Raw genomic sequence first — 27,679 nt, 5'->3', positions numbered from 1 at the left:
TTAATAGAAACCTTTTTATAATTTATTTGCTGTTGTTAATCTTTGTTATAAAAATGAAGCTGTAGCTAAACGTAGGGTTTCAGTGGTGAAAATCTGACCCAATGAACAAATAAATAAATATTTACAATCTTTGGCAAAAAAAAAAAAACAATGTATATGAGAAGCTCTTGGTTTTTAAAACTACATAAATAATTTACAAAAATAATATGGTACATTGAACGTATTCACATTGCTCCCCACCACCTTGTACCATTCAACCAAATGCCCCAAGTGAAAGACTAAATGCCCTTCACATCCTCATGGCCAGAAGTCTCCCAATCCCGCGTTGGCCTTGGGAATACAGTTTCACCAAAAGTAAAAAGTGCAGGATAACAAAACACAAGGAAACTCGCCCTCAATGGCGCCAACACAAATAATTCGTCAAGACAAACTGTGGAAGCCCAGACCAAAGTCATGGGCTCTTTCTGTCTGACTTAGGAATGCAGTTGCCATTACCAAAAGGGGGATTATGATTCACCCCCACCTGAGGGACAAGATGCACTTCCACTGAACTCATGTGGAGTGAAAGAGACAGTACTTCCTGCTGGGACATCATGCAGCTTAAAGCAAAAAAAAATAAAATAATCTAAATCAAGCATGTGACTGCCATGATGTGACTGATTAATGGGTGTGTCTGGAAAAAAAATGATGTTTCCCTCAGCATTAAAATAAAAAGAACCTATATACAGCAAATAGGTAACAGTAGAAAGAACTGAATTGAAATCATTGGCAACTGTTTATATTAAGGTTCCATTTTATCATGACATAGAGCCTTGTATTTCAACCAGCAGATATTTGGCAAGTGTATCTCTATATCATTATATCCTTGTCATCTGTTTATTTCTAGAAATTATACTACATACTTGCTACTTTGTTTGTTTAAAATAAGTTATCGGTGAGTGGAGCTACATTCCAAATTCATTTAATAAATATAACAAAACAACTGTACCTGGAACCTTAATAAAATGTGTTACCAAACTCTGCAAAAGCAACTTTTGTATTATTTGGAAGCCTAGAGTAGGAGTAGGGTACCAAAGTGCATTTGCCAACTTCCCGACAGTCTATTTCCTAATAGCAGGGACAGGGAAGGATGCCCAGACAGAGATCCCAGCAGCCATGACTTCCAGCCAGGTAGAGAGTTCCACAAGGCCCAACCCACACAGCCAGCTTAACAGGAAATTACTTATGCTGAGATTTTGTTCTGAAAGCTCTGACAAACCAGAGCTGGAATCCCAAAAGATTCCCCTCTGCAAGGACATGCTTTCTTTATCAAGTCAGCTGGAACTGTGGGCCAAGAGGAGTAAAAAAGTGGTTTTCATCTAATTTTGCAATCATTTTCTATGTTCTTATTAGTCAGTGTTTCACAGCACTGGACAAGGGGCCACAATCTCATGAGACTACCTTCTGGCCTCTTTCTTACTGCAGCCAAGTTCACCTGATCTTTCTTCATAATCAACTTCACAGGATTTGTGTGTTATTGTAGAACAGCACGAATCCAAGAACAGTGACAACATTAAGCACTGAAAGTAGGTGAGCGATATTTTTTCATGCTTAATTTATGAGAATGACTTAAACACAATAGTCCCTTCAACTTCATATACACATAAATACTGTAAGTAATTACATTTTACATGTAAACGTCATTCTTTTTAAACAAACAAGAAAAGGCAATGCAAAAACATGCTCGGTTTTCACTCCACAGTATGTCTCATATTTCATCAAAATGCTTTCCAATAGCAGGCTAGATGCTCATTTTGGAGCTCCCTTGATGTTAACTCCTTGAGGGCACTTAGACTTGGTGCTGACGAAGGAGGTGAAGATCCACTCAGGTAAGGTCAAGAAATAGGCAATGCCGCAAGACAAAAAAGCTGCAAGTACCAAGATGGACCAATGTGTCTAGGAAACAGTATTTGTAGCACATTGCTGGAACTGTAGCCCTGTTCTCTAGACATCTAGAAGAGAAGGAACAATGGGATTAGGATGAAGCAACCAGGGGTATTTTATTATGTTTATTTTCTTCATCACATACTTGAAGACAAGGCTGTCCTGGAACTCACTATATAGCTCAGACTGTCCTCAAATGAAGCAATCCTCCTGCCTCAGGCTCCCAAGTGCTAATATTATGTGCATCTGTTTTACCTATGACCTCAAATATCATCATTTTAATTTTAAGAAGGCATACATTGAAAGATGAGTAGAAAAGATTGATGGATGACCAAGAGATGTTTGGATGAATGAGCAGATAAGAGATGAGTGAATGAACAGAAAGATAAAGGGTGAATGGGTGTTTGGATGGATGAGTAAATAAGTTTTTGGAAGGATGCATGCATAGATGAGTGGATTAATGAGTGGTTATATTAAGAAAAAAAGAAAGAGCTTCAATGAAATCCAAACATAAGAAAGAGACCTTCAGTGGAAGAAGGAGCAAAAATAATGTTCTTACTTTTGTTTCTTTTTGATTTGTGTATTGTTTTCAGGGTATGAGCATTGGGAAATATTTGTGAGCTTTGCCAACTTCTGTACAAGGCATGTCATTAGACCAGACTAGAGTCAAGCTTGCTTTCGGATTTATAATTTGGTTCAGATAAATAAACTTCTAGCCTCTTTTCTTCCCTCACTTCTTTCTTCCCTCCCTCATCCCTTCCTTCCTCTCCTTTTTTTCTTTCAATTTTTAGTGAAGACAATAATCTAACATGCTCCTAGAAATTCAGAAGGTATGGAAACAAGAAACGAAAGAACTCATTACCGTGGCAGGTAGAGCCTGTGACAGATAGAAAATATTTGTCCTACCAAAGACACCCAGACTTAATTTAAAACAAAAAAGAGCCATCAAGAAAGAAAGGAAAGAAAAAGAAGGAACAAACTTAAGTTGCCTAAATTATATCTTTATTGGGAAGAGAGGAAGCCCTAACTCATAGCAGCAGTTCATTTCCCTGAAGTGAAGCCTCTGTAGATAGAAAAGTGGATGCCAGCCTGTCCTGGTTCTGTGAGAACATTCCCTGATGTGAGCATGTACTCACCTCTGCATTCATACTTGAGATCTGAGAAGTACACCATTTCTTGGGAGAAGACAAACAGACCTAGTCGTCCACCAGCATAGGTCTGGTCATAGATTGGTCCTGAGTCAGCCATGACCTGCTTTCCTTCATGCACTAAGACTCTGAAACGGGAAAGGAAGTAAAGGATGAAAGAGAACTTGAACTCAGCAGCACATTTACCTGAGACCAGTGGCTGGCTCTGGATGCCAGCTGTTGACCAAGAGGGATCCATTCTGCCTGTTTGGTGCTGAGGGTGAAAGCATGACCTTGCATATGCTGACCAAGTGTTCTGTGCTCTACCACTGAGCTATACTCAGCCCAGTCCAGAGGGATCTGTGGCCCCACCCTCCACTCCAGGTTCCATCAAGGAGGCAGGACTAGGACTTGCCTTCCCTTTAGGAACACTGAGTTCTGTCATACAATCAAATCTAAAGAGCCCATTCCCTCTCACAGGCAAAACTGATGCACCCTTGGTGTGTGTGACTACAGTCACCCATATTTTTAGTAGGTTGCCTTTAAGAGCCAAGGCAGTGTGAAAAGTGAATGGTGTTTCCTGATTGCTTTGGGGAGTAGGTGCCTGTTTCTTTTCCTTGGAGCCAGGTCTTTCCCTAAGTATGGCTCCCATAGCTTTCATTTTCCATGAGGATCCTGAGTCTCTTCTTTGTCCCATTGTAAAAGCTGCCTGAGGGTGGAGACAGAACTCTATCTTCCTGGCCCAGAGTGGAAAGTGATGCCACAGAATTCTCAGATGGAACACATGACAGATGGGACATCTTTGCAGAGACATCACCTCCCAAACACCAGTCTACACCTCCCTCACTGAAACCCCAAGGATCCACAAACACCAGGCAGCTGGGTGTGACTCAGAGGGACAGCATCTCCTTATCAGGCATGAAATCCTGAATTCTACCCAGATAGTTGTGGAGTTCTTTGTCTGCTACCCAACAAGCATCCTAAGACACAGTTTACTTTTCAAGATTTTAAAGTAAGTAATGTAGAGTAAGGATGCAAGATAGATGACTAAAGGCATTTAAAACTAAGGAATCCAGAGAAGACTAAAAGAATTCATTACGGCATACTTATACAATGGGAAGGCAGATAGAGAAAGAAGATTGTTCATGTAGTGAAAAAGCCATCCGGCCTTTCCATTGGCTATCCAATGGAAAGGCAGAGTGGTTATTTAATGGAAAAGAAGATTAGACCATCCAGTGAAAAGAGGGTCCCGAAAGGCCTATCACTGGACAGACATGCACCCTCACCTCATGTAGCCTGTCTTCGGTCTGTGGGTCAGGTGCCACCTGTAAGCAGTGTAGTCTTTCCAGCCGATGTTTTTGGGATCATGCCATAGAGTGCGCACCTGTGGAAGAGCAACATTGTTGATGGGTAAGATGCCTGCTTCTCTACCATCCTTCTCCTCCTGGACCATGTAAAGCAATCCCACTTGGTATCTCTTTGGTACATTTTGTTGTGTATGCTGTAATTTTTTAAACACCATATATCATCTACCCTGCTACATACACCTACAGGATGCTACAATGTGCACCTAAATCCACCACAGAGAATGTTACAGTTAGCACTAAGAGCCTGAGACCACTAGGCCCAGACAGTCATATCATCTGCCTCTTGGAGGTGGAACTATAGACAGGACTCACACTGTCAAGTCCTGTCTCTGCACGGCATTGGCCATGTGTTCAATCCTGCTAACCATGTCAAAAGCACGGGCATGCTGTGTTTAATAAAGTGGGTATTCAACACCAACTCTTAAAGTGATTACTACTTGATTAAAAATTAATGAGAACAGAAGGGTGTCTCTCTCCAGAATGGGCTAGGAGCTTGGGGGTCTGTCTGGAAGAGGTCATCAACTGCCCAGGCCCTCACCTGGCCTGCTGTGTTTCCCGTGTGCCACAGGGCGTTCCTCAGGTGCTCGCCAGTACCAGTGGTGGAGTTTACCACTTTCAGTGATACACCAGAGTAGCCGTAAGCCCGGCTGGGCTTGTCTTCCCAGTAGGTCTGGGTGACCTGCTTCCACATCACCACATAGAAGCGGCTACTGGACTGATAGCCAAAGACGAAGCCAGCATAGTCATCATCCCGGTCAGTGTTGACATAGAAAGTGCCACTGAAGTCCACAGACCCAAACTCATCAAAACCTGGGTGCAGAGGAAACATAGATGATCTGGAGGCCCAGGGAAAAGCAGCTCAGAAGGCCCCTCAGGGACCCATGTCACAGAAACATGGGTCTAAATACCCCATGCTGTTCGCAGATTACCAAAAGTTACAGGACTTGGGACCCAATTGACTGTTTTGTGGCAAAGGCTTCACTGTGTCATATACCATTTCAGAGGGTCCATAGTATGAACTGGTTTAAATGAACAGCAAATTCAATAGGCCAGAAAGGCGAACCTGTGTTTTCCAAGAGCCCCTAACCAGATTATGAAGGGAGACTGTTCCAAGCATCAAGAAAGGGTAAGGCTATCCGAAAATTTATCCTGAATCCTGTCCACATGGCCTTACTTGGCCACTCAGCCACACCACCTCACTCACGGTCTTACCTACAGCAATGCCAGGGTCCGAGTTTGCTGTCTGCACCAGCTCTTTGCCCTGGTGACGAATTACCCAGTTGGGATCAATTTGTGTGGTTCCCTTGGGATCCAGAGGGACCATCTGGAAGTTCCTGAAGTCTGTCTCAGTGATGGCATTGTTCTCAGGGCACACGTCATCGATATCTGGGACATTGTCATTGTCAAAGTCATCTTTACAAATATCACCCCGGCCATCACCTGTGGATAAGGAAGAGAAAAACTCAGGCATACAAGGTAGGTTAGCTGCGTTTGTCTTCACGTATATAAGCAGAGATCTCTGGGTCCCCAAGGTCTGAGGCTGCACAACTCGCAGTTAATTGTAGATTGCAGGTTAACTGCCTCCAAAACTTTGAGCTTGTGGAGCTATAAGGAATTCCAGGGACACTGCAAACATGGCAGCCAAGGATAACATGGCATGGTAAAGCCTTCATAAGAAGGCTTTCTTTCTCTGCTTTCTCAGCTCCCCACACTCAGAGTTGAAAACAGAAAGTTGGCTGCTGCCAATGTCTCTTTAAGCTCATGTCTCATTGTTGCTCTTTGTAACTGGAACCATTTTAATTTACTTGGTATTTGAAGCAGAACCTTTCCAGCACACATGACTTTCCCTAGGGAGAGTGGACCCAATGGGGTTGGTCTGCAAAGAGGGACAGGTCATGCCTGGTGATCTTACAGCTGCCCTATCCTTGGCCATGGCGAGATGCCCGAAGGCAGAGGCAACAGGCATTTTGCCCTTATTTCTAAAAGAAGAAAAGAAACCATATTTGGTGTCTAGATTGGTATCTTGATTCTCCAATTCTTCCAACTAGTGTCCCGTTCTGTATCCAGTATCACAAGCTCCCCTACTGTGTGAAATATATAATTAGGGGTACGTGTAGTTTATTCCTTGAGACAGGGTATCATAGCACAGGCCCACCTCAAGCCGGCTTTTATGGAGCCAAAAAAGACTTGGCTTCCTCCTGCTTCTGCCTCCTGAGTTATTAGGTGCGGTACTACTATGGCCTTGTCTGTGTAGTACTGAGTATATGCTAGGCCAGTACCCTTCCAATGAAACTGTTCCCCAGCCTCAGTAACAACATCTTAAAAATAATAAAAATACTCCTAGCTTCTCCTTCCAGCTCCTTCCTAGGTGAGCCAAACCCCACCTCTCACTGCCTGCATCAAGCTGGGAGCTTTCTGCTGAAAGGCCTCTTCCCTGTGCAGGGAGGATCCTGGAGCTGCCCTTGGGCCTTGGCCAGCCTTTTCACGTGCTTCTGAGTCATCCTGGCTCGACACCCCAGGACTCCTGGTCTCCATTTGTTCAGGATAAGCGTCTTCCAAACAGAGCTCGGATCATCCTGCACTGGGAGGGAGTAAGGACCAGCCCAATACCAAGCACAGCTGCGTGCTTTGTTATTTGGGACTGCAGTCCTGCCTGGGGTGTGACTTCCTCCAGAGCCTGCACAGCTACAGACCCCTGATTTACATAAGACCTTCCGTTTTGTTTTACACTTTCCCTATCTTAGGTATTAGATATAAAACAATAAACACCCCACCACCACCACCCAGTCATGTCACTGGCTGTGTTCTACGAACCCTTTTTCTATCTAAGTGATTGCCAAAGAGTTTCAAAAGTATGCAGGTGCTGAGAGGTTTCCTCATCCTGGCACGAAGAGACTTCACCCCTCTCACTGGGTGAATATTAAACACACAGAAGAAGCTGAAACTTCCAAGCAGGCTAGACAGAAGACCAGCCACCCCTGTGCCCTGCACCCTAAGATAGCCATCCTGCTAACTCCAATTTTAAAGTAGCTCTATTACCAGAGAAGTTCTGGCTCTGCGGGACTATGCATGCGCTTTGCAACACACATATGTACCGAGGAAGGCACCCACCGTCTGAGTCTTCCTGGTCTGGGTTGAATACAAGGCGGCAGTTGTCCCTGTCATCTGGAACACCATCATTGTCATCATCAGAGTCACAGGCATCGCCCTTGCCATCGTTGTCATGGTCAGCCTGGTTGGAGTTGGAGATGTATGGGCAGTTGTCTTGGTTGTTCTGGTGGCCATCATCATCTATGTCTTCATTGTTGTCACACTGATCTCCAACAAGATCATTGTCCTGATCCATCTGGGGGAAAGAGTGGGAAGTGAACACCATGAATACTGCCTGAGGAAGCACATGAAGACTCAGGTATTAGACTAGAGACCTGCTCCCCTTTGTGTTACAGGCCAGCACTGGAGCCAAGGTGCAAAAATGCCCTATGCTATAGCACTTACTGTCTACACAGAAAAGAGCCTGGAATCCAGATGCCTGGGTTCAGAATCTCTTATCCTGTGCCCCATCCTATGGGGAACTTATTGTAGTTAACTACCACTCAGCAATCACTATACCCACCATTTGTTACTATATACTCAGCAGATAGTATTTCTAGTTCATATTCTTCTTGTCCCTTCCAAGGGCAGGCCTGGAAATGTAGCTAGTTCTGGGTTTGCCTCAGGGTAACCATGGAGACCAATTTCCCCCCAGACAGTGAGGGAAAGCCACTTCCTTCCTTGGCCTATGGCCACCTAGATATAATGTGCTTAGATTTGGGCTAAGAGGTTCCAGCTGAGATTATAGAAAACTATGCTGTCATGCTTGGCAGAACCAATGAGAACCACACAGGAGCATCTTTATGAGGCTGTTTGAGGAGGAGGAACGCCCTGAGAAGAGATGAGGGTGACCTGAGATGTTGGTCGCTCTCAAAGGCTCCTCTCTAGGCAACAGCTGGGGACCACAGACCCCTGTGTGGAGACATCCAATCACCTGATCGGGGTTGTGCATCAGAGGACAGTTGTCACAGTGATCACCCACGCCATCCCCATCTGTGTCTCTCTGGTCAGTGTTGTAGACATAGGGACAGTTGTCTCGCTCATTGAAAACATCTGTTGATGAAACAAAGTGGTAATACACTGAGTTAAAAAGAAAGTACATCATTTCGCCATCATACTGGATAAGATACAGACAAGATTTCACCTAGGATAGGTCAAAAATGTAAAGATTATTAGATTCATGGAAGAGTCCATGATACATTTTCCATTCTTAGTGAGACCCTGTCTTGAAAAAAAAATTCCAGTTCCCTTAACCTAAAATACAACAAGTGTCTGGGATTCTCTGGGCAGTAATGCCCAGGTAGGAGAGGATGAGTGTAACATGTCTATGAGCATGCTGCTTTGGGTGTTACCACTGGGATCTCAGAAAGCATGTGCTAAGTCACAGGAACATGGTAACCTCGGGATGATGCTGACCCATCCATTATACAAATATGTACAAGGTAGATGGGCAAGGGTTTTAGGAAGTCTGAAAATAGGTAAGAAAGTCTACCAGTTCTGGAGAGATAATAATTAAATATATAAATATATATAGAGAGAGGGGGCACAGGAACCAGAGACCCCACTCAGCGCAACAGACGCACCAGCCTACATTAGGACGGACATGAGGTGCCTGCTGAGTGCATCAAGCTCTGAGAAGGCAGAGTGGTCCAGGCTGTCCTGAGGATAACGCTGGATGTAGAAGCTGACTGGGAAGTTCTACAGGATAATATACTTCGAGATGGGTAGAGTGAGTCAGAGGGGATGAAGGAAATTCAGGCTGGGAAGGGATGAGGAGGGGTGTGAGACTCATGGGGTACACAGAGGCTCTACTGCAACACCCCCAGAAAGGAGTGACTGAGTTCCAAGTGTGGTGTGGCAGGTCTCTGGGCTCTTTCACAGAGGCCACCAGTCTCAGGATAAAGTGCCAACTTGCAGTACGGTCAGAGCTCACTGACCGTGAATCACTCCATCTGTCTGGGGACCCAAGCCCTGTGGTTAGGCCTTATCAGTAAACACGGAGAAGCCAGAATGGAGGGAGACAAACAGCTCCCCTCAATGCCTTCTGGGAGCAGATGGACGAGGCGAGGACCCCAGTTCTCAGATGTTTTAGATGGAGGGTTCACTGCAGCTGTGGGATTGGCATCAAAGGAAGAAAATACAGAACACTGTGGTTTTCCAAGAATGAACCTGAGGCTTGTGGGAAAAGGCAAGCTATTTAAGGAATCAGTTTCATAAGTGTATAGATAAATTGGGCTCCTCTAAAATGTTCAAAATTGCAGTTGGCCCTGGTGTACATGGAAGGTAGCTACCAGGAGCCACAGAAATACCCAAATCCAGATGTGTGAATCCATTACACAAAAGGGAGAGATATTTACAAACAACCTACATACTGGAAAGTCATCTCTATATTATAATTTTGTTGTTTAGATTAACAGCATGGTAAAGGTCTCAGGGTCAGTAAGATGGTTCTGTGGGTAAAAGTGCTTATAACACAAACATTGATGACCCAAGTTGGATCCTCAGAATCCACATTAAAACCAAACAAACAAAAACCAGATGCAGTGGTGAGCATCTGTAATGGCAGTCTGCAAGATGAGTGGAAGACACAGGAGAATCTGCTGGGTGTTCTCAGAACAGCTCGTCTGGAGCACACAGGCAGCAGAAACCACCGAGATCCTGCTTCAAGAAGGCAGAAGGAGAGGACCAACTCCTGAAAGCTGTTTTCTGACCTCCACACACAGCGGGCAGCACCTCCTTCCACACACCTTCACACACACCCACACACTCACACATCCTCACACACATCCTCTTTCTCTCTCTCTCTCGCATACACACACATAAATAAATTAAAATTTAAAAGTCTGTACTGTACATGCTCAGTGAATGCAATCTCCTTTTCTATGGCTGCTTGGTTTGTGGCTCTGAACCTCAGCACGCCAAGCACTGCCTCACTCATAACCATGCACCCTGATCTGTGTCACTAAGGTGAGCTGAGCCGCTGACCGTCTCCATCAATGTCCACAGAGCAGGCATCGCCCTCGCCATTGTTGTCTGTGTCAATCTGTGCCTGGTTGTGCACATAGGGGCAATTGTCACAGCGGTCTCCAACCTCATCCTTGTCATAGTCTAATTGACGGGGATTGAAGAGAAGCTGGCAGTTGTCCTAAAAAACACCAGAAAAGGACATCAGAAAGAACACAGACCATACATCAGAGCCGTAACACAGTTCAGTGCTTATGAGTAGACAACCGACAAAGAAAATGAGCCAGTCAGGTCTCCACGGGCCCTGTTTCCCATGACGTGGTTTCACAGTGATGTACACAGCTGTCCTATCTTACGAATGTGGGCATTTCCTATTGCAAAGCAGCAGTCTCCTCAACCTCACAGGGATTAGAGAGCCGGTGAGTGGATGGATGGGGTGAGTGAAAAAGAATGTGAAAGCAGACAGAGGAGAACATTGAATCTCACCATAGAGAACCCATCCTCAGGGAGCTATGCGAGCCCCACGCTAAACCTCCTCTTTGCAGCACCCTAGTCTTGCCCCTGAAACAGCTCGCCAGAAGAAAAGGAAACTGGTAAGGTTTTGTTTTTAAGTACAATTAAAGAAAGTGAAGTTACGGAGGAGTTCCTGCACCAGCTAATAAGCATTTGCAGTGACAACTGTCTCTGTTGGTGGCTTCAGGTGCTCACAAACGTGTCAGAAGAGCAGTCGAGAGCCCCCTCTTCTGAGCTCTCGGTGCCTGAGGGCGGCGCCATCCTACCTTCTCATCGTTCACACCGTCATTGTCATCGTCCTCATCGCAAGCGTCTCCAATCCCGTCCTTATCGAAATCCTCCTGCCCGGAATTGGGCAGTTTGGGACAGTTGTCCTGTGAGTTGGGGGGGAATAACGAGCATGAAAGCCTTCCAAAGCGTCCTGCTTTCCAACGCAGGGAAAAATAAAACAAGACTCAGGAAGCCAAAGGTATGAATATCTGATACAAGTCCTCGGATAGAAGCGGAAGAACGAGGGTCGGAGCCAGCCGGCCTGGACCTATGCTGTCCTAAGTCCTTCCCTGGGAACTATGTCGGTGCTGCACATGAGCAGAGACAAAAGGAGCCCTGTTCTGAGCCCAGAGGCCTCAGGAACGGGCCAGACACCTGGGAGAACAGAGGCGGGTGAGGGCAGAGATGTGGAAGGGCAGCGTCCTGGTTTTCCCACAGCCTCACTCAGTGAACCAAGAGCTGCAGCATGTACGCAAGCTCAGCCCTCACTGGAGAGCAGCATTCAGCGGCGTAGGCTTTGCAGTTCCTGCGCTCGAACGAAGACGCTCAGGAGGCAGGGCTAGCTCCACGCCAGCTCTCCACATTCGATACGTGTGACGGCGGGAGAGCTGCTCTGCTCCGTCCACTGTACGGTGACCCAAACCTGAGCCACAGGGCACCGGCTGAGGAGCCAAAGACGAGCAGGGCACGGAAGTGCAGTTTTGGTTTCAACCACATTGATGCCTGTGTGTGTGTGTGTGTGTGTGTGTGTGTGTGTGCGCGCGTGTTTGTGTGCGTGTTTATGTGTGTGTGTGTTTATGTGTGTGTGTGTGCTGCTTCCTAGTTTCCGTGAAAGCCCTCAGTGTTTAGCCAATACCTGCCATCTCCACTCAAGAGGCTCTGACAGAAGAAATCCCTGCACTGAAACTTCATCACTTCTAACTTAAAATGAGTTAATACACATGTAATTATGTTTTTAAAGTGACGTCTTGGGTGGGAAACCCTGCGGCGCTTCCGCTTGCGAGGCCACAGCGGCTCAAACCTGTATTAGCCTCTCCTGCATCGGATCAAATGTCCGTTCCCCAAACACGACTACACCCTGCCACACACGTGCGTCTTTGTAAAGAAAAGAAAAAAAAAAACATTTGCTGGGATCCCAAGCAGGAAAGCTTGTCTGGGGCCCTTTGGTCTCCTACACTCTGTGGCCAGCCACGGAGTCAGGCTGGGCACCTCACTGCTGTCGGGCTCGGGGCCCAGGAGCAAGCACCACGGGGCGTGTGTTGCTTTCCATAACAGTCCCTGGGGTGGAAAGAAGGTGAAGCGAGAGGCCACCTGAGTTCAGTGCCACGGTCCAATCTTGAAGTTCATGCAGAGCGTAGGCAGGAATGAGACAATTTGGAGGTTTTTCGCTATCTAGATCATTGCTTCCAAATTGGCCCGTCTCTCCTGGCAGTGAGTCACTGAAGAGGGACTGGGGTGGTAGAGCAAACCCTTACCCTGCCTGGAGAGGACGGGTCTGTTCACCGATGAAGCAGGATCGACCGGCAGAACCCTATGCTGATGACAAGGTGGAGGCGCAGCCCCCTATGCTGACCAAAGACCTCTGAGAACGACCGAAGCACAGAACCCTGGCTCTCAGCCTGAGAGAGTGCGACCCTCACCTTGATGCAATGGTAGGTGGCGTTGGTAGCACACACCAGGTTGCTGTTGGGCCAGCCGTCCAGGTCTGAGTCCTCCCCACAGATGAGCCCATCACCGGCGTAGCCCGTCTGGCACTCACACTTGTACATGGGGTCACTGAAGTGGCCCAGGTAGATGCACTCGGCATGCTTGTGGCAGCTGTGAGTCTTGTCCTTGCAGGGGTTCTCGGGCTCACACACCTTAAGAGCGAGAGCAATATGAGCTACAGACAGGACTACTGGGGAAGATGATGGCCGCTGGCACCCTTGAGAACGCATGAACTAGATGCCTGGTCCTCAGTCTTGGATTTCCAGCCTCTAAAACTGTGAGACATAATATCCCTACCCTGCCTCGGGCATTCTACTAGAGCGTCCCAGTAAGGAGCAAGGCAGAATTGCTACCCTGAAGTGCATACATAGGCCCTCTGCATGAAAACATCTGGATTCCTCTGTGCCAGCAGGAGATGAACAGAGCCCAAGAGGTCCCCTCTCCCAACAATGCTGCCCTTTCCCTTCCACCCCACCTCCACTTGCCTAGACTTTAGAAACACAGGTAAGGCCAGCGCCACGTACTTGTTTTTCCGTTCTAGCAGCCTCCAGGCCAACCCCAAAGGGCTGGCTCCCCTTGTAGCGTGGGGGACAAGGCAGGCAGTGGAAGCCGGGGTTGGTGTTGACACAGCGGGAAGCTTTGTTAGTTGAGAAGCAGATGTCTGAGACCACGGCACACTGTGAGGACAAATGGACATTAGCCTCTCTCCAGATCTCCACAGGATACCCTGCTGCCCAAGGCGGAGGTACCAACCTCATCCAGGTCCTCACAGTAGGTACCATTGCCCAGGAAGCCCTCTGGGCAGGAGCCACAGGACCAGGACCCATCAGGGAAGCTGTTGCACTTGGCTCCAGGAAAACATGGGTTGGATAAGCACCCATCTGCATAGAGAACGTGGGTTAAGAACACACGCTACATGTATGTGCACATGTGGGCATACACACATTCAAACGTGCATGCCCTGTGACCTTCCGGTGGGGCAGCTCCTTTCCCACACACACACAAGCAGACACGGCCCATTACTCACCAACAGGGCAGCTCTTCTTGTTGCACATTTGATGTTCCTTCACATCCCCCACACAGTCCTTCCCTCCATACTGGGGCTCAGGGCTGTTGCAAACCCGTGTGCGCTCACGGATCCCTCCAGCACAGGTAACAGTGCAGGCCGACCAAGGGGACCAGGGGCTCCAACGGCCATCGACTGTAGCGAGAACCAGGGAAGCTGGCTGAGAAGAGGGCTGGGTCTATGGCGAGCATTGGCAAGAGCAGCAGGAAGATGAAGGAGGTATCTTGGCTATTCCAGGGAAGTTGAAGGAGCTGGTGTGTAAGTGAGAAGGAAGGAGCTAGCCTGCTGTGAATTTCCAGTCGTGATTCAGGGAGTGATACTGGTTACAGAGATGCTGACAGATGGCTTTGCCTCTCAAAGAAAATACTTAACAATCCTTTCTAGCCAGAAGCCCCGAATTTCCTTACTTAGCCAGGCCTCCAGCACAGATGGGCCTCTAATCTGAAACACTTTGTGGGATTGATTCTTATTGCATTGGACAGGTGGGGAGTGAAGACCTGGGTTCACTCCACTGTTGTGGAAGCAATCCCCCTGCATCCAGTGTTCCATGAGAGCCCAGCCTTGCTGGGGAGAGCCTGGTATGCTAAACTGTCTCCTGAGCAGCATGTTGGTATGACTCGGGCAAAGCCCTATCCTGAGACTTGCTCTGTTCATTTCCTGCTTTAGGTCCAAATTCACATTCTGGCTTATTTTTCTATAGGTGACGATCTCTGTCTGCTTGACTGATCCGTGAAAGGTACAGAGGACTTCAGGAAGTCAGGGTATGGAACCTGTGACAGGCACTGATGTCAGAGCAACAGAGCAGCCACACTCACTGCTGAAGCCATGTTGGCTTTTGATTTAGTAACCAGATTAGGTTGGGGCAGGGCTTAGTTACCAGCAGCTGGCACCCCCTCACCACCCCCAGAATCACCTACTCACTTGGGCACGGTGCACGCTCGCAGGCCTTGGTCTCGCGGCCACTGCCCTTGCAGTTCTTGCCACCCATCTGGGGCACTGGTGAGTTGCAGAGACGTATGCGGGTGACATTGCCAACTCCACAAGTCACGGAGCATGAAGACCAGGGTGACCAGTGACTCCAGCCACCATTCTGCCGGACTATAAGAGGAAGCAAGAAGAGATCAATGTCTCAGGCTGTGACCCTGGGCTGGGCAATCCCCAACCCCAAGATCTGCCTTCCCAGCTAATCCCTGTTTCCATTGGGGAGGGTGAGCAAGAGAACATGACCTTCATGCAAGAGAAAGCTTCTCACTTGGCAAAACCTCCCCTGAGGCCGCAGCCTCCAGACACCAGCAAATAGCTGCTGCTGGCATACCCACGCGGGACACCGTCCACCCTGCCCTGGACACTCACTTCTCGTATCGCATTTGCCCAGGCTGCAGGTCCTTGTCTGGATGGAGGGGCCCAGGCAGGTGTTGCTGGTGACGTCACAAGAGCGGCCTCTCTGCTGGGTCCCAGAGCCACAGGTGACAGAACACTCGGTCCACTCTGCCCACGGAGACCAGCCCTCATCATTGTCTGTAGCTAGCCAAGAAGGTACACATATACATGAGGTTGTACCCTCCCTCTCCACAGGCCTCAGGGAGGTCAGGCCCTACGACCATGTGGGGCCTGCTTTGGAGACTTCTTAGCAGGAAGACTTCTATGGGCAGAGGCCTACCACCTGGGCAAGGGCTTGGGTGCCTTCCATGGGAAGAGCAAAGCACAGGGAAGAGAACACTGAGTGGTACTAAAGTGAATTATCTAGATGTGTTCAGGGAAGCTGGTCCACAGAGTAGAGGAGATGGCTCCAAAAGAGGATGCTGAGTCTTGTCTACAGGAGGCATTTTCAAAGTCACCACGAGGACATTTCTACATAGCTTCTGGTGACTCATATAAGATAAAATGTCAACCATTTGTTGAAATTACAGGTTGCCTAGTTTATTTCCAAACACTTTAAACTAAGGAAGATTCAATTAAAAGGCAATTCTTCTAGAATAAATTCTTCACAGACACACAGGATATAATATACCAGTGCTGGGGCCTATGCTAAGCACACAGTAGGTCTCTTAGTAGGTGCTCTTTAATAGGGGACTCCCAGTAGGGGTCCCTTTGGATAATGAAGGAAAGAAAGTAGAGCAGCTGTAAGAGACAACACTGAGTGCAGGCAGCCAGAGCATCTAGGTTGTCATACCCAAGCTGTCTATTTGTACCCTTATCCTCACCAATGTGGGAGAAGCAGGCTCAGGCACCCAGCACTGTGACAGTAGCATTGCTGTGCTGAGCAAGTAGCTGAGATTCTGGACAAAGACCAAAAGAAAAGACCAGAATAAAACCAGAGCAGAGGCACGCAGACATAGGGGATGACAACTGGGTGGGAAGGCCTTGCCCACCCATGCAGGAAAGGCTGTAACTGAGCATCGGCTGGAGGCCAGATCCAGATCATTGGCCCAGTTATCCACAGACTGCTGGGGAATTCTGAGGGAGGCGGGGAGCTCTAGAGCACCTCTGGGACTCCTTAATGTTAGTCCAGCTCTGTCCCCACAGTGCCGGACCTCACACAACTGGCCCCGCCATAGTTCCAGTCTGGGTCACTTGGACCATGTCTCTGTTACTTGAATGCATCGTTGAGTAACAGACTCCGGATTTTGTGTTTATTTACCGTATCATGGGTTACACAGCAACTGTCCAGTCTTCACTCAGCCCAGGTCTAGTGGCAGCTCCTGACTCACAGTGGCTACTGACACAGGGGCCTTGTTCTTGGCCTGGGAGTTGGAACTTTAGTCCCTTCAAGGGTCACTGGGGGCCTCCTTGTCTGCCATGAGCCAGAACAGCTGCAGGCACTTAATTTCTAGAGCTCTCAATGGCTTCCCGGCCACTCGCTGGTGGCTGATGTGGGCCTTACCCACCTCTGCTCCCCTCCGCTGCCTGTCTATAGGAACTTGAGCCTCGCCCTCCTCTATTCAAACCACAAAACAGACACACAGATGCAATCCCGAGGACTCACAACATGTTCACCACAGGCAACTCACAGTGGGAGCAGGATGGACAGCACTCGCCCTCCACAAAAGATGGGTTGGCACACGTCGCAGGCGAGCAGGTGATCTGGTGGCACACTGTTTTAAATTTCTGAAGGCATAGATAAAAAATACGTGGAAAACAGTCATTGACTGTAGGACACGGTCACAGGAGCTGGATGGGAAAGGGTCGGTAGAATGGCTAGGTATTTTTCTGTCGACAAATTCTACTTCAAATACAGGGTTGGAGCAGACCCAATGGCTCCGATGCTCTGTCCTCCCACCATGAGCAAAGAGATGACAGGACATTTCCAGGTCGCCCAATATCTGAGGTCAACACACAGACAGGGAACAATGAAAAGAAACTAAACCATCTACATTTTCTTGATGATCGCCAGGCTTTCCTGATCTCTCTGCTGAGCACGGTGGCCCTGTCCGAGATGGATGGGATCAAATGCAAACTATGGGAGCCCTGAGGTAGCTCCATTCCCACTGTCTCTCTCTCTCCATGATGCTGGACAATGCTAGACAGGCCACTCCACCCTCCATGTTGTCGTTTCTTTTTGCACAGCACAAAGAGGTCAATTTACGTTACATTTATGTTCACTTCTATGTCTGAGGCTCTCATGCTGAGCCCTACATGTATCTGAACACCTTTTGTACAAATGTACTGAGCAAGCCATAGCCCCTAGGATATGCATATGGCAATCTGAGCATGTCCGCCCTGTGGGCGGCACATCTGCCCGCAGGAGGACTTACTTGTCTCTGGAACTCACCTTGCAGGTGCACGTGGTACAACTGTCCACAACCCAGGTTTCATTTTCTGCAAAGATCCGGCCCTCCTGCACACAGGCTGACATGTTTCTCGTCTTCAGAGGGCCCCCAATGAGCTCCAGAAGGAACTGGTTATCACTGGACTGGAAACAGAGGTGAGGGTTAGGATAAGAATTCCATGGTCCTCCTTCATGGAGGAGCTTAGGTCTAGCAGCGAAACCACCGGGTGTGGGTGTAACCCCACATGAGGACAGATGGTGCCTCAGACCCACATGAACATTGCAACAAAGACTGCATCACAGAGCTCAACTATATGCACTGTCTGTCTCTATTGCCTCCGTCCCTCTTCTCATCTCACAGCTAATATCCAATGCACGGACAACCATAAGCACTACCTTCTCAACCCCTGGGCTGAACATGGCTCATAGATGAAAGCAAAGCCACCACTGTGCACAGTGTGCAGAGGTCAGGGGAGAGGGGCCAATTCATGAATTCACCCACGCTTCCTTTGTTCAGCAGGCAGGACATGATGGGCGATGAGCACTAGCATGGAAGAAGACAGCCATAATCCTGGCCATCCGAACATTATACCAGGAAAAGGAGGTAAAAGCTAAAACTCAGATAAACTCCCATAAACTGCTACTAAACATCTGCCTTGGCTGTCTCAGCACTCCCATAGGTTTCCCCCAAGGTGGACTAGGTGAAGGGCGGGGGATGGGTAGTCTTTAGGGATCAGATGAATGTCACGAACCTTCTACTACAAATACACACAGAAACATGCCATCCCTGTGGCCTTGTGCAGCTTCAGGGTTTCACACATCCCTCAATCCTTGACCTCATGTTCAGGGACCGAGACTGGAATACATTGCAGCTGTAGAGAAGTTGCCCAGCCCTGGGATCAACCCCTATCTCTTGTGAGCTCTGTTGCCAGGTCATCGGGCAAGGGCCAGGACCATCACCAGGCACCAAGCAAAGAATTAAGTGATGCCACCTGGGGAGGCACACTAGAGTGGAAGAGAACTATGCCCAAAAGACAGCCTCACAGAGCACTCTGCACAGGCCTTGGGGTGGGCCTTTCTCCCTCAGCGATAAAAGGAGCCTTTTAGGAAGTGTCTGAGTGGCGCTCTCCCTGTCCCACTACTGCTTCTCATGATTTCACAGGCACTGCAGGGCAGCACAGCCAAAAGAGAGTACAACTCTCATCTCCCTCTTCAAAGCCACAGAACACTCGCCCTGCTTCCACGTACTTTGGGCCACACGTTCAAGTCTGTCAGCCTTACAAAATCGTGAGGCAGAGGCATTTCTCAAGCCTGGGCTGCTCCTCTCAACACTCAGCCCTTCACACAACAAGGCTTCCTCTGCATGGATGCCTTTTACTCTCCGGGAGCTGCACTTCCCAGAACCACAGATCTGTTTTGGAGCGCTTCTGTCCCCAGACTGTGTCTTTATCTGCAACACTTCTTGCATCTCTCCGTCTTTCCTCTCACTAGTAACGGGGTTCCCGAGGGACCTGACCTGGACATCTGCTTCGTGTGTCTTTCTAACCAGAGTTTTTCCAAAGTAGGGAAGCATTAGTCCCCAGAGCCCTGACCAGCTGTCTCGCAAGGCTCCAAGGAGGACTGGCCACTGAGGCTTCCCTGATAGACTGCCTTCTGTTCCTACCACCCTCGATCACCACCTCACCCTCCACCAGGCACCCACCACTTTCTCCAGGTTCTTGCTCAGCTGGTTCACCATGACGTGCAGTCCAGATAGCTCGTTCATCATGTTGCTCAGCTCCTCGCAGGAGTGTGTGCACACTTCCTGGGTCTTCTCTATACCCTGGCCCACCATATCTGTGGTGACGTGAGGGCTCAGGTGCAGGGTCTCTGTGTGCTCACTGATGGTGTTGACTTCAGCTAAAGGTAAGAAAGCACAGTCAGCGGAGCACAGGCTCTGTGGTATCAAAGCTGCAACTGTGAGCTGGAACCCATTGACATGGTCAGTGGAGCACAGACTCTGGGGTTTAGCTATAAACTGGAACCCATAAAAATCTGTGCTTACTTGGAGTGGCCACATGCTAAATTGTATCCATAAACTCAAGAGCATTTGGTAGCAATTGCTTCCAGGAAAGACCCGGACTTGATAAAAGGAACCTGTCCCATATCGTATGCCTATATCATCCCTTGACAGGGCAGAGATCCAGACTGGGAATGGAGAAAGGTAGGGCAAGCTATGGGAGACAAGTCGTTTGTAATGCAGGGCCACACATCACACACCTCAATCAAACTGAGTTGAGGACCAGTGCCTTGTCCTCATCGTTAATTGCAAGTCTGCCCTCCAACACACAGTCCGTGTACTCATTCCTCCCTTCACCTTCCCTATGCCCCATTTCAACCTGAGGGCCAGCTCTTAGGGCTTCCTTTCAGAATAAAAGCAAACTCAGGTATCTTCACACCAGAAACATGACACCTCCAGGCAACACTCATTGCTCTCCACACAACATGCTCTGATGCCCAAGGGCTCCTCAAAGCAAAGGTAGACACTCATGGTCCTGGTGCAATCACAGGGAGTCTGCCTGCGCCATGCACACACAGAAGACCCCTTAATTCTCAAGGTGCTTTGAGACAAGTCCAAAAACAGAGTCGCCCTCAGAAAAGAGTGAGGAGCTCCAGGGAAGGCAGGGGTGACAAGCATCACTCCACAGGTGACTGCTCATTACTTGGGCTCAAATTCTTGTTGCAATCCATAGTGTGCCACTAACCACAAAATGCCATGCAAATATCAGTATTTTTATAGCTCAGTAGACAGGGGCACTCTTAATTAGTGAATTCAAGAGAATTTTATTCATCATTTACGTTTTTAAAATCTTTAGCTTATCTAAGACATTTCTTTTTCACGTCTTAGAGTTAAGCAGAATGAACTAATTTGTGCCTTTGTTCACCCTGCCTCTACCATGGATGGGGTTGGACAGACAAATGTTTGAGCCAATCTGTACCTCCCATATCTATACCAATTTCTGCAGCTTGAAAATTTGAAATGAAATTTGAGTGGCTTAGCCTTGTAACAGAGAGATTCTCATTTTGAGAAACGTCAAAGAAGCCACACTCTGAGGCCAGCCTCAGGAGCTTGCTGGAATCTTCAAGTCTGGCGTGACCTATGAAGAAGAATGGGAGTCTTTGGCAGGCCCCAACTCTGAGCGGAGAACTTACAGTGGGTCCTGACTTATGGATGGAAGAACATAGATCCAGTTAGTCCGTTCTTACTCCCCATCTTAAGGGAACAGATTTAGACTTCTGTGGAAGTCCACTGTCTTAAGAATGGCTCAGAACTTCCAGAAATGTTTAAGTGTTTGCTTTTAATAGTTCTATGTGTTGTTGACTTGTAACTCTAAGCCTAGAACAACCTATTGAAGAATCCTACATGTTAGAAAGTGTTTGGAAGCCATGAAAGGTATGAGTGGTCTTGATCATGGACTGGACTGTGACCTCAGACCCCCCCCCCCAATGGGATTGTTATTCTTAAAATCTATTCAGAATTGATCATTGACTATCATTTTCAAAGATTGGGAAATCTAAGATGCCCAGCAAACTCACCCACTGAGGATAAAAGCACTTGACCCAAGTCTCCAGCAGGGCACACACACACACGGCCCAGGAGCAACCTACCTGGACAGAACAGAAACTCCTAGATCCAAGCTCACGCACCTGCCTGCCTGTGTTGACAGCCTTTCTTGCTTAGAATATCTTCCACAGAATCTGCAAACACGAGATGGACATTCTGCAGCAAGCCCTGGAGGGAAGACAGAGCAACCGGACTGCATAAAAACTCAATGGGAACTGATGATACTTTATAAATGCAGAATAGAAGATTCCAATAGCCCTGGGTCACCTCTGCTTTACCCAGTGTGTCTGAAGTCTCTTTATATCAGTTACTTTTTTCCTGTTAGTTTGAAAATGTTTCTAGTTTCTCTCTCTCTCTCTCTCTCTCTCTCTCTCTCTCTCTCTCACACACACACACACACACACACAAATGCATACAAAGGTTTAGCATAAAAATATTTCTAACTAGGAGAAGATTAACCTTGGAGAAGAATGAGGAAGGCCTAGGGATGGGCAACTTTTGCTCCCTGTATATTACCAGGTAGACATCTGGGGAATATCCTCACATGGGAGTGGAATGCTGCATCTTGTTGCTTGTGATTCAAGTCTCAGAAACACCTTTCTGTTTACTGTAAACGGGTGATTATGGTGTGGTTCACCCAGCCCTAGCATACGCCTTTAATCCAAGAGCTCTCTGTACACCGGATTTAATAAAGTTAGATCCAAGACCCAACAATGCAGGTTCTAAATTCCCAGTTTTAGAAGGATCCAAATTTCCTGAGCCGCAGCAGCGAGGGGACAGGGAGGTATCCACCCACAAAGCAGCAGCTTTTGTTGGAGGGACTCAGTCCCTCCTTAGCGCCCCAACTGCTTCATTCCCAGAGTAAGGGCTAGGATGTGGCTTCAGGCCTAGTAAAGTGATTTGGAGTTTCTGGGAATCTCAGCACCTGACTCAGGTATCCAAGAGCAGTATACCCTGACACAGACCCGCTTCTCATAGCTTAGGAGAATGTATTCTGTGCATACTGAGTTGATGGTTATGAATATGTGCGTGCGTAGGTGCCATGTGTACAGAAGCATGATGTACATGTGTGTGCACAAGTTCTTATGTGTCCCTTGTGTATGTGTGTAATTCCACATGTCAGTATTATGTTTATGAGTGCAAATGTGTCTGTTGTGTGCGCACATGTGCAAATGTGTGTATGTGTGAGGGTGTGTGGTCATGGTATGCATGCTTCTGCGTGCTTGTGCAAGGAGTGTGAATGCGTGGTGTGTTCACATATTGTGTAAGCAAGTGCATTATACCAGCGGACACTCGGGGCAGATGTATAGGTGTGTGTGCTGTGCAGGCACATGTGTGGTACGTTCACACGCTTGAGCGTGCACATGTCTGTGAAGGTCAAAGTATCGGTGCTGCCCAAGAGAGCATTGTGATATTGCATGCACGTGTCCGTGTATGTACAGGCGTGTAGAGTGTGCACACATGGGCCACAGCACGTGCTACATGTTTCCCTATGGAAGGGAACACAAATGCTGCCCTGAGTTGCCCCGTGCCATGAGCTCCCTGCCAAGCTCTGTCCCGCGGCTGCCGTGCTGCATACACACCCTGAAGTGACTCTCGCGAGATGCACCTTTGGCCACGTACATCCTGCTCCTGTCTGCCTCCAGCTGCTCATAGAACGGCTCTTCCAGGGTGACGCTGTCAACGAGGTCGCAGCCCACATACAGGCTGTAGGTCTCACTGGCCACCTGCACGGTCACATTCTTCCACTGGGAGTCGGCCAGGCCCACATCCTCCAGGAAGTTGGTGTGTTGAGTGCCTTCCACCCAGTAGTTGAGGTCCAGGGTGTCCCCTGGGCCATTGGACACAATCTCAAACTGCCTCTGGGAGGTGCCGGGGCCTTCCAGCACCAAGAGTGTGCCCCGGGAATTGCGGTCCTGCTTCAGCTGAGCCGTGAGGAAGAAGCCCTCCTTTCTCCTCGCCAGCCTGACAATCCTGCCGAAGTCGTCTGTGTTCACTGGGGGGATGTAGTCAAACCGTACAAACCGGTAAGCGGGCACCCCGGGGTCAGGCCCTCGGAACTGCTTGGCGCCGATGGTCTTCCGGTTAATGTTGCTGACGCCGAAAAGGTCAAACGACGTGTCTTCGCGGTGGTCAGCAGCTGCCGAAGGGAATCACAGGGGCACAGTTACCCACAGGCTGAAGCTGAGGCTTTCTGGGCTGCAGGCCGGAGGGCCGCAAGCTCGCAAGGGCTTCTCCCCTGTGTCTATCTTTCCCAACCCTGGCTGAGCTGTAGCAGCCTCCCCGCGGTGCTGGAGGCTGACTTTCTCCAGGGCTACAGTGCAGACTATGAACCCAGAACATGCCGCCATCCATGAATGCCAGCAGTGTGCGCATGCCCACCACACACTGCAGACCAGGCCTCTGAGTTCCACCCCCTGACCTCTGGAGTTATTTGTCCCAGACTTGGGCTGAGCACAGCCTCCCCTCCTTCGTGGGACTGGGGAAGAGGGAGGCTGAATAAAAGGAGGCCTTTGACTTTGTTGCACGTGGCATTTTAGTATCTACTAAATCCTTTGCTGCGCTCTTGGGATGATAGTCTGCTTTAAGGAGATGGTGTAGACAACTTTTCATTTCTGCAGAAATGCCTTCAGTGATTATTGATAAAGAGAGTGCACTACAGACCAGGATCTGAGACAACAATGGACCGCATGCTCTCAGTGAGTGTTTGAAGTCACCGTCCAACTTCCAATGAGAAAAGTCACCAGGATCTCATCCACAGTTAAACAGGGTCAATAATTCAAAATAATAGACGAGGACGGTAAAACAAAGCTTCTCACCAAGTGCCTAGCAACTGATAACAGACTAAACTACTGCTTATAGAGGCACAAAGATCATCATTTTAATAAAGATATTGACAGTAACACAAGATAATTAGACTCTGTGACCATTGCTACTAAACTTGGCAGGTTTTATAAATTCTTTTATAAATTATAATAACGCACAAGGGCCAAGCTATGTGAAGCAAATAAATACCTCACCACTGCTGCACTGCATAGGTCTTTATTCGAACTTCCAAAAGACAATCTCTCTGTCCTAGACAGACCACCCAAAAGTCCATAAATATTTTTTATCTACCAGAAGTTAAGAAAGCTTCATGTGCTGGGAGCGGTGGCACACACCTGTAATCCCAGCTCTCAGGGAGGCAGAAGCAGGCAGATCTCTGTGAGTTCGAGGCCAGCCTGATCTACAAAATGAGTCTATGACAGCCAAGGCTACACAGAGAAACCCTGTCTTAAAAAAAAAAAGAAGAAGAAGAAGAAGAAGAAGAAAAGAAAAAGTGAAGAAAAAGAAAGGAAAGAAAGAAAGAAAGAAAGACAAAGCTTCATGTCTCCGTGTGCTAGATGCAACTACAACTGCATGCTGTCTCTGGCCTGCAGCTAAGACACGCTACAAACAGAGACATGGGTTATGTCCATACTCACCATAAGCTCTTGGCCCCATGCCCAGAGCCAGCAGGGCCAGTGCCCAGAGCATCCTGTCTCCACCCGTGACACTTAGGAGAAAACCAGTCTCGTGGGTGATGATTGCACAGCTGCAGCCTGAGTGTCACTGGGAAGTTTGCTCACGTGACCTTTGAAAAACAGTTTTCACACAAAAATCAGAAGCAAATGTATCTGTGGGAAGCAAAGCTCTAGACAAGACACTTCCTTCCCAGCTAGGCTCTTCCAGCTGCTACTAGCATTTACCCCACTGCTTCTCCCTGACACTGAGGTGAGGGGGTTCAAAGCCCCCTTGCTGTGGTATCACCATGACAACTTGGGGGTCCTGTGGCTGTGACTGTGCCTGCTCTTTGGAGGGGCAAGTGGAGGCTGTGCCAGGGCATTGTTTGTTTCCGTGAGACTCTGCTGTAGACCAGTTGCCAAGATTTCAGTCCAGGAGACCTAGACCCATGGAGTATCCTGCAGAGTTAGAACACTCTGAAAAGGCGCTCTATGTAACTATCCGAGAAAATGCATAACTTATTTAAACACAATCAATACTGACTGCATTTTGAAGTTAGGCATAAACTCCGCATTTTTCTTAGGGCAAGCAGAAACTTCCACTCAGCAAGGATTTATTCTCCTGCAGGCCTGTTTTTCCATTCTCAGGGATTCTAAGTTGGCTCAGCAGACTCTGGATCAGAAGTCAGGAGGCCTGGCCTGGAGCCTGGCTCCTCTGTTAACTCCTTAGCGGCTTCCTTGAGCTTTGGTCTTAGCTTCCCATCCAAGAGGCATACGGGGCTATGGCCTGTCACACCCTGCCCTGTGGAAACAGACCCATACACTGCAGTCCCTCATCTCTGTTAGACGGCTAAAACGGCTTAGCCTCTCATGGATAAGGACATCCAAGCAGTCCCTGTCTCCAGAACACTTTGCTAAGCTGGAACAGTGGCCTCACAGAGGGAAAGTTTCCTCCCCAGAAAAGAGCAATCGGGCAAGACCCTCAGTTTCAAAGGACCTGGGCTTGGCTCCTAAAGCAGTCACCAGTGCTAATGTGCTGAGTGCAAGGTCAAATTGCAGGAGGCAACCAAACTTACCGTCTCACCTGAACTCTGAACACTAGCCTTGCCACCCAACTTTTCATCCTCTGACTCAGTTTCCTTGTCCATGGCTTGGAAAAAAAAATCAAACTTACTCTTAAAATATCAGCCTATCTGGGGTGCTAAAGAGAGACCCTAAGCAAATGAATATTCATGGAGCTATTTGAGGCACAGCTAACCAAGACCTGGAGGGCTCGTATGTCACCTCTTGAAGTGGCATTTCTCTGAGAATTCAAGTGTGAGGCAGACCCTGTCAGGCACTTCAGAGAACCTTCAGAGTCCACACCTGAAGATTCAGAGTCTAGCCTTCCCTCTCCTTGAGTCATTAATAAGGTGTGTGCCTTGGGACACCTGCCTTTGAACCCCAAACCCCAACTTTCACCTTATCCCAAGGACAGTTATAAGATGCTGGCTCTGCAAAGGCAAGCTCCCTCTCAAAATGACATTTTACAGCTCAAGGTGTCCAGCATACACGCAGAAGCAGACTACATTAACCTGTGTTTGGGTGAAAAGTCAACCCCAATCAGGAGGGTCACGAATAATCAGTCATTAATTAAGATCCTATCTCATGTTGTTGCTTTCCCCAAACCAAAAAGGGACAAAGGAGTGAAAAGTTCTGAAACAAGCTTCCTAGCAGCCAGTGCAATTACATCCAAGCTAGACACACACACACACACACACACACACACACACACTCACACAATTCCTCTGAACTCTTCCCTGACCACAAGTCCACACTGCAGGCTTATGGGTAGATGTTCATGAAGGTTTTCTGCAACAGGCTGTTATCACAACTTATATAGGTCTTTAAAGGGTTCACTTCACAGAACATTCAAAGTGAAAGTGCCTTTGCTGGGTGGTTTCTATGCCCTTTCAACCCCTGCTATTCTGCCTGCCTCCTCTCTACCTCCTCCATCACACCATTTTCTTTTAGCTGCCCCAGGCTACCAACTCTTATTGTATGCAAATTATCCAAGCAGCAACCCAAACACACTCCCTTCAGTGACACCCTCCCCCCCCATATTATAATGACAGCAACACTTGTTCAGATGTTAAAAATGTTTTCAGTCAGGATCCCTATAATCCCTCTAATTATTTTCATGTTTTTAAGGGATCCTTTGACAGTCCTTTCTCTGCTTCCTCCTCCGTAACAAATTTCGGTGGAGAACCTTCTTATTTTAAAGTAGAAATTGACCATGTGTCCTTCCCACCCTAGGAATGAAGCCAGTCAGACGCTCCCTTCATTGGGTTCCTGCTGTGGGCAGGACCGGCAAAGACCCTGGAGACAAAAGTTCCTGGCAGGTCCCTACACAGGGCAAACTTGGGGTGAGGAAGCCACTTTGCAAGACATCAGAGGCCACATCTGCACTTTCCTAAAAAAAAAAAAAAAAAAATACCACACGACCAATGAAATATTTTTTAGAAATAAAAAAGGTACCTGATGTATTTGAAAATGAATGACGACCGATGTCAGTATTCTGAGTCTGTCCCGAGGAAACTAGCCGAGTGACCTGGCCAGGGAGGCTGTTGACAGTCGATGCTCTCTCTGCCTCCAGGCAGTGACCGGCTCCTTTATACGCCTTTTCCCCAAGAGCCCTGTCAATCAGACACACGCGGAGGCACGTTTAATTCATTCTTTTGAAGGAGTGTCATAATTCCTCCTCTGGTCTCACCATTTGCTCAAAGTACCTGGCTACCCAGTCCAAATCCAGCCCCTC

General features: G+C 48.1%; 1 protein-coding gene across 1 annotated transcript; it reads right to left on the bottom strand.

The window, feature by feature from the left end:
• Positions 1–27,679, bottom strand: Thbs2 (thrombospondin 2). Its single transcript, XM_021644010.2, has 22 exons — positions 27,400–27,679; positions 24,865–25,013; positions 22,984–23,540; positions 21,484–21,568; positions 19,499–19,695; positions 17,800–17,940; positions 17,039–17,135; positions 15,381–15,551; positions 14,949–15,125; positions 13,989–14,162; positions 13,715–13,842; positions 13,486–13,638; positions 12,895–13,113; positions 11,251–11,358; positions 10,493–10,652; positions 8,442–8,560; positions 7,529–7,763; positions 5,630–5,857; positions 4,956–5,227; positions 4,337–4,434; positions 3,060–3,199; positions 1–1,991 (listed from the first exon to the last, which is right to left on the bottom strand). Exons 2-22 carry the CDS (start codon positions 24,914–24,916, stop codon positions 1,984–1,986), a joined length of 3,519 nt encoding a protein of 1,172 aa, XP_021499685.1. The 5' UTR covers positions 24,917–25,013; positions 27,400–27,679; the 3' UTR covers positions 1–1,983.

The sequence above is a fragment of the Meriones unguiculatus genome, chromosome 20 (genome assembly GCF_030254825.1).
Source record: "Meriones unguiculatus strain TT.TT164.6M chromosome 20, Bangor_MerUng_6.1, whole genome shotgun sequence".
NCBI classification, from domain to species: Eukaryota; Metazoa; Chordata; class Mammalia; order Rodentia; family Muridae; genus Meriones; species Meriones unguiculatus.
This window is presented reverse-complemented; position numbering and strand designations above follow the sequence as displayed.

Excerpts from the sequence above, each read along its gene's own strand:
- Thbs2 (XM_021644010.2), bottom strand. The coding sequence starts at position 24,916 with ATGCTCTGGGCACTGGCCCTGCTGGCTCTGGGCATGGGGCCAAGAGCT. Across the intron at positions 23,541-24,864 it reads CATGGGGCCAAGAGCTTATG|CTGCTGACCACCGCGAAGAC; the intron begins GTGAGTATGGAC and ends TCCCTTCGGCAG. Across the intron at positions 17,136-17,799 it reads GTACCACGTGCACCTGCAAG|AAATTTAAAACAGTGTGCCA; the intron begins GTGAGTTCCAGA and ends CTATGCCTTCAG.